The following is a 7,424-nucleotide window of genomic DNA, read 5'->3' as shown; positions in this document are numbered from 1 at the left end:
CTTTATCCTTTGCAAGGCTTTCTCAATCAATACCCTTAAGGTCTCACAAATCTATAGAAAATTAGATTTCACAAACAGCAATGACCTTTTAAATCAGTCAGAATTACCAAGAGTAGTATGCAAAATTGTTAGTTTTACATTTAAAAAAGTAATACAGACCTATGGTAAATTTACCTGAGTGAAATGAAAATGTATGCTCACACAAAACCTGCACGCATTTATAACTGCTTTATTCATAACTGCCAAAAGCTGGAAATAACTCAAACATTCTTTAACTGGTAAATGGGTAAACAAATTATCACACCTCATATAACAGAATACTACCTAACCATAAAAAGGACTGAATTACTGACAAACACAACAACATGGATAACTCTCAAATGCATTATGCTAAGTAAGGGAAGCCAAATCCAAAAGGCTTATTGTATTATTCCACTTATATGACATTCTGGAAAAGGAAAATTGTAGGAGAGATCTAATTTGGCCAGAGGATGGATGGGGGATGGGTTGAACACAAAGAGACAGTGAAAGGGATTACTGGAAGGTGATGGCACTATTTTTGATTGGATAGCTCCATGAATAGGCATTTGTCAAAAACTAATAGAACAGCACACTAAAAAGTCAATTTTACTATATATATAAATTTTAAAAATAAATGCATAAAAGTAAAAACAAAGTAACAGGCCCATGGCAAATTCAAGCAACAAAAGGAATTCATAAAAAAACTCCCTCCCAGTCCTTCATGGTGATAGGCTATTTCTGCATTTTGATTGCAGTGATGGTTGTAAATCTACATATGTGATAAAATGAGACAAAAGTACACCACACATTATACCAATGTAAATTTCCTGTTTTGGAGGCATTATACTATAGTCAAGATAGTACCTTAACCACATGGGAGAAACTGGGTGAAGGGTACTAGGAGTTCTGTATTATCGTTGTGACTTCCTGTTAATCTACCTATCTATCTATGTCTATAAAGTATTTCTCAACCAAACTTCCAGACTCTAGTCCTGCTCCCCAGAGGTAACACCAATTTTGTGTGCATTCCTCTGCATATTAAAATCTAATATTCTATATATGTATACATGCACATGTAAATTTATACACAAGTACTTTGAATACAAAAAGTAGCATATTATACACAGTTTTGCACCTTGTTCTTTTTCAATTATTACTTTGGGGGTACTTCCATATCACAGACATATGGAGCCACAGCATTTTTTTCTGCTGCATAGTATTCCATCTCGCCGCAACATCATAATATATTTCAACAACGTCTTATTAATGGACATTTGGATCTTAACAAGGAAATGAATGGAAGTAATTTGTAAATTTTTAAAACATGAAAGATCAGCTGGAGTTGAGACCAAACACAAAAGTTTTCAGACTCACAGACTTGTCTTCAGAATATCTTTTGACCAGAAGGGGGACCATAAGAGGTAGGAGAGGCGAAACACTGGGAAATGTTCTGGCCCGTTGGGAAGCGGAGGGGCCTGGGGGGAATTACTGCCGGGTTCGGGTTCGTTGAGGGGCGCTCTACTGCCAGAATAGGAGGCGGTGCTCCAAGCCAAGGTTTCCTTACGCTGCAGCTCGGACATACCTAAGTGCGTCAGGGTCATGCACGTGGCAGGGATGTGTGGCCATCTCCAGCATCCAGCCGGGACCCACGGCCACCGCACAGTCTGAACCTCCACCGCCTCCAGCCCACGCGCGTAGGGGGCGTACACGTGGTGACCTGCCTGGGGCCGGGTTCCCGGCTGGGGCTCCTCCTCCCTCCAGATCTCGCTCTGCTTTTCTGCAGTATCACGTGCAGCTGCGCCGGGTGCAGGATGGCGGCTGCGGCAGGCGCGGTAAGTGTCAGGCTCCGGGACTGCTGCAGCCGAGGCGCTGTGCTGCTGCTCTTCTTCTCCCTGTCCCCTCGGCCCCCGGCTGCCGCCGCCTGGCTGCTGGGCCTGAGGCCCGAGGACACCGCTGGAGGCCGCGTGTCCCTGGAGGGGGGCACCCTGCGCGCCGCGGAAGGCACCAGCTTCCTCCTGCGCGTTTATTTCCAGCCCGGGCCGGCGGCGCCCGCGGCGCCAGTGCCTGTACCCACCCTTTCCCCGGCGGAGAACGGCACCGGCGACTGGGCTCCGCGGCTCATGTTTATCGAGGAGCCCCCGGGCGGGAGCGGCGTGGCTCCCAGCGCTGTCCCCACGCACCCCCCGGGGCCGCAGCGCTGCCGCGAGCAGAGCGACTGGGCGTCCGACGTGGAGGTCCTGGGGCCCCTGCGCCCCGGAGGCGTGGCGGGCTCGGCTCTAGTCCAGGTGCGGGTACGAGAGCTGCGCAAGGGCGAGGCAGAGCGGGGCGGCGCGGGCGGTGGCGGGAAGCTCTTCTCGCTGTGCGCCTGGGACGGGCGCGCTTGGCATCACCACGGCGCTGCCGGTGGCTTCCTGCTGCGCGTCCGCCCGCGGCTCTACAGCCCGGGCGGGAATCTGCTGCCCCCCTCGTGGCTGCGGGCTCTCGGGGCGCTTTTGCTGCTCGCCCTGTCTGCCCTGTTCAGCGGCCTGCGCCTGAGCCTGCTCTCGCTGGACCCGGTGGAGTTACGGGTGCTGCGGAACAGCGGCTCTGCAGCGGAGAAGGAGCAGGCGCGCCGAGTGCAGGCAGTGCGCGGCCGGGGGACCCATCTGCTCTGCACCCTACTCCTGGGCCAAGCCGGAGCCAACGCGGCCCTGGCCGGCTGGCTGTACGCCTCGCTGCCGCCGGGCGTCGGGGGCACCGGTGAAGACTACAGCGAGGCGGGGATTCACTTCCCGTGGCTGCCAGCTCTCGTGTGCACCGGCGCGGTGTTCCTGGGAGCCGAGATCTGCCCCTACTCGGTGTGTTCACGGCACGGGCTCGCCATCGCCTCGCACAGCGTCTGCCTGACCCGGCTTCTGATGGCGGCCGCCTTCCCCGTGTGCTACCCGCTGGGCCGCCTGTTGGACTGGGCCCTGCGTCAGGAGATAAGCACCTTCTACACGCGGGAGAAGCTGCTGGAGACACTGCGGGCCGCGGACCCCTACAGTGACCTGGTGAAGGAGGAGCTTAACATCATCCAGGGCGCCCTGGAGCTGCGCACCAAGGTGGTGGAGGAGGTGCTGACCCCCCTCGGGGACTGCTTCATGCTACGCTCTGACGCCGTGCTGGACTTTGCCACAGTCTCAGAGATCCTGCGCAGCGGCTACACTCGCATCCCAGTGTACGAGGGTGACCAGCGGCACAACATTGTGGACATCCTGTTTGTTAAGGACTTGGCCTTCGTGGACCCGGATGACTGCACACCGCTCCTCACCGTCACCCGCTTCTACAACCGGCCCCTGCACTGCGTCTTCAATGATACACGGCTGGACACGGTGCTGGAGGAGTTTAAGAAGGGTGAGCAGTGGTCTGTCTCTTCCCTCAACTCTTACCCCCTCGAAAGTATTACCCTTTCATACACATGTGAGGCTCTTGGTACCCAAAGCAACTTTCCTATGGTACCAAAAAACTCAAGGAAGTTCCCACCTCATGGTTCCCTAGCTGTTTTCATTTCACTTCTCCCTACCTTCCTTGCAAATGACTGAGCCCTAGCCTCTTCCCCTTTGCTTGGCTCACAAGATGCCCATATTCCTCATTCATTACATTATGGTATTTTTTTCAGGGCCTTACAGTTGCCAGATATCCTGCAAGTTGGACTCTAGGGATAGCCCTTGGAGGTCATTGCATAGGAGGAACCGTTGTAGGTCCACAGGTTTCCATAACAAACAGCCTTTCTTTTAAACTCCTGCCAGTGCTGGAAGCTCACTATTTCCAGGGCAGACTAACTCCATTGCTGGACAGCTCCAGCTGCTGACAATGTCTTTCTAACTTGAAGTAGAAATTTGTCTCAGGAGCTTCTTTTCTCTGAGTCTTAATTCTACCCTTTGAATCACAAGAGTAAGCCCCAGACACCTTAGACATGCTTTGCATTCTTGCTCATATTTAACTTTACATCAGCTACTCATGGGACACACATCAAGTGCCCAGATTAGACATTAAAAGTTGACTAAGGCAGTGAGGTCCTTGCACTTCAGGGAACTGTGGTCCCCTGAGGTAGAGTGGATCTGGAACTGAGGAAATATTCTGGTAGAAGAACCACTAGAAAACTTGCCTATCTGAATGGTATTTCCCTCATGGCAGTCTCCATCCCCCATTGGATGTCATGGCTGTAACATATTTACTACTTGTATGGAGTTTGTCTTGCAAATCGCCTTCTGGGGTTGAGTATTCAGTTTGGGTACCTTAGGGTGGATCTTGGAATTACACAGTTTGACTGGTTTCCCTAATTAGAGCTGACCCAGAAGGATCCTTTGTTGTTTTTGAACATCTAATCTAACCTTCAAAAGTCACCACTGAAAGCATTCAGGAGACTATCTCACAGACCCTGAAAACAATTCCAGATGTGATTTGAGAACAGTGACATGATTAAAATAAGTGTAGAAACTTCCAGAATGACTATTTTGTAGGAGGCACTCTACAATGAGTCCTGTTGCAGAATTTCTAAATCTGGTCTGAAAAGTCTTGTTAGCGTTCTAGTAGTAGTTAGTCTGTAATTAAGTAGATCACCATAGAGAAAGCAGGACATTGCAGTGAACACCACACCAAGGAAGATATTTTCATGACTTGCTCCTTAAAGTGGTCCATGGATCAGCAGCATGGGCACCTGAAAGCTTCTTGGAAATGCTGAATTCCATGCCTCACTCTAAATCCACTGAATGAAAATCTGCATTTAAACAAGCCCCCAGGTGACTCATGTGTACATGAAAGTCTGAGAAGCACTGCCTTCAGAGAAACCTTATTACCAATGATTGGTAGATTTATTTAGAATAGAATACATACATGCAATAATTATCAAACTGGGTGTTCTCTGGCTTCATGCCATATAACACTGGTCATTTTCTCTAAGAGTTATGTTTGTACCATAGGTTTAGAGAGGAAAGCTGAGTTGAACAAACTACTTTTGTTTACCTTTAAAAATAACTTTTGAAGTCAGTCATAAAAGCCCTTCCATTTCCCTCAGTTCTTTGCATCTGAAGTAACTTAACTACCTAAACAAACCCCTTAGTAGGTATGAGAGGAAAATGATAATATTAATAGGAACAACAGTAACCGTTACTTGAGTAACGATTGCCAGGCACCATGCCAAGCTCTTTACATACTCAGAACAACCCCCCAGGTAGGTATTACCACTTCCGTTTTATGGATGAAGAAACTAAAACTCAGATCCATTACATGACCTTCTCAGCTTTCTATAACTAACAATCGACAGAATTGTGCTTTGAACCAGGTGTAGGATCCCAAAGCCTGTTCTTTTTCCCACTATAGCAGTTCTTCCATCCCAGAACTTCCACCCCTCTCAAGGTTTAAAGCTGGCCTTTCACCTCTGACTTGCTGCCTATGGCTGATTTACCTCTAAGTTTCTACAGGTTAGAAGTGAAGCTTTTAAGAGTACAATAATTGCTAACATGCGTATTGTATTTTCAAAATAGTTGTACCTCCCTTCTCTTGTCTGATCCTTAAAACAACTCTGCAGCTGTAGCTGAGGACTCTATGACCCACAAGGATCATTTGACCCACCTATGATCATCCCGTAGCTAATATATTCCGAGGGCCATTGTCAATTCCAGGTCATGTGACTCCAAAGCTCTAGTCCATATGGGATCTACCTCTATACTTTTTGTGAGCCCTAGGTTTTTAGAAATGAGGGAAAGGAAAAATGGTCTTTCCAGATAGCGTACTAGCTTTCTAAACAGGAACACTATTTTTCCCCACTTGACTGGGAGTTCCTTGAGGGCTGAGAATGAATCAATGAATCCTATTTACTTTGTATTCTAAGGGCAAGCACAGAAGCCACATGACTAGATGATGAATAAACACTTATTGAATAGATGGTGTTAAGCAGCTAACTTCTATATTTCTGTGCAAGGTGAATAATTAGTGTTGTTTCACTGACCACAATCAATCTCCTCTTCTTCTTCTCAAGTTCTCTACCCCAGTTAGTGGCACCACTACCCCTCCAGTCTCTGAGGCCAGAAACCTCTCCTTCACACCCACCTTTACCTTACTAATCACTGTCTGAGTCTGCTGGGTCTGCCATAACAATATCATAGACTGGGTAGCTTAAACAACAGAAATGTACTTTCTCACAGCTCTGGGGGCTAGAAGTCTAAGATCAAGGTTCCAACTTACTTGGTTTCTGGTGTGCTCTGTTTCTGGCTTGTGGATGGCCACTCTCACTACATCTTAATATGGCCTTTTCTTGGTGCATGTGCACAGAGAGAGAGAGAGAGAGATCTCTAGTCTCTCATCTTCTTATAAAGACACCAGTTCTGCCCAATTAGGAGCCCACCCTCATGATCTCATTTAACCTGAATTACTTCCTTAGAGGCCCCACTGGGTGGGTAGCCCTTTAACATACACATTTAAGTACAGGAGACCCACAAACAAGTCCATAACAATCACTGATGTCTGCATCCAAAATATATAGTCCACTATTTCTTCCATTTAGGTTAGCCATTGATTTTATCCAACAAATAGTTATTATGTGCCTGTTGTGTACTTACAGTGGAGAACACCAACAATATGGTCCTTGTCTGCATGGAGATTTCATTCTAGTGCAAGAGACAGAAATCAAACAAATGCAATAGTGATTAAGAGCATCAGCTCTGGTGCCAGACTGCCTGGATTACATCCTCAACTTGGGCCAGTTATAACTTAACTGTTTATTTCAGTTGCTATAAAATGAGGGGATTAATGGTACTTACTCATAGAGTCGTTTGAAATAATAAAACAACTTTGCATTATAATGCTTATTTAATTCTCATATAATAAATGCTGAATAAATTTAGCTTTGATTCTTAAATATAAACATAAATCTGTTATTTGTGCAAATGCCTCCTAGGAAGTTTCACTTCTTCCAATTTTTGTCTCCCTCTAACCTATCCTCTCCAATGCCGCTAAAATAATCTCTGGTGACATCATCCCCTGCTTAAAACCCTCCTGCACTCCCCACTGCCTGCAGGATAAAGTCTAAGCTGTGCCCCTCCTGACATACTCCCTGCCCCCTTCTCCAGGCTTATTACTGTCCACTGCCTGCCACAGCTTTGTGATCCAGTAACACCATGGCCACACTGCTATATCTCACCTTTGTCTCCTTACTCATGCTGTACTTGTCAGGAATATGCACTGCCTGACTAATCCCTACTCCAGCTCCTTTAATATTCAGCACAGGGGCCACCTCTTCTGGGAAGCTTCTCCTTTAAACCAAAGTTTGGGCCAGTGGAATTGTTCCATATCTCTGTTTTTGAACTAATAGGCCGTATTATCAGTAATTGTTTATTAGTGCCACCCACCCACATAATGAGCATCTGGAGGGCAAAGACTGT

At 47.3% G+C, this 7,424-nt stretch overlaps 1 protein-coding gene across 3 annotated transcripts in view; it reads left to right on the top strand.

Annotated features, from left to right (window-relative positions):
- The first annotated feature begins 253 nt into the window (after positions 1-253).
- The window catches only part of CNNM1 (cyclin and CBS domain divalent metal cation transport mediator 1), a 62,056-nt gene continuing 54,885 nt past the window's right edge, over positions 254-7,424 (top strand). For 2 of the 3 annotated variants that reach the window (XM_017681269.3, XM_017681268.3), the window contains exon 1: positions 257-3,396. In XM_017681269.3, coding sequence (XP_017536758.1) covers positions 1,833-3,396 — 1,564 coding nt within the window. In that variant the 5' untranslated portion in view covers positions 257-1,832. Of the gene's footprint in view, positions 3,397-7,424 lie in introns of all 3 variants that reach the window. The other variant, XM_017681270.3, reaches the window with a different exon arrangement.

The sequence above is a fragment of the Manis javanica genome, chromosome 7 (genome assembly GCF_040802235.1).
Source record: "Manis javanica isolate MJ-LG chromosome 7, MJ_LKY, whole genome shotgun sequence".
NCBI lineage: Eukaryota > Metazoa > Chordata > Mammalia > Pholidota > Manidae > Manis > Manis javanica.
Note: the sequence above shows the minus strand (reverse complement) of the source record. Positions and strands in the feature narration are given on the sequence as shown.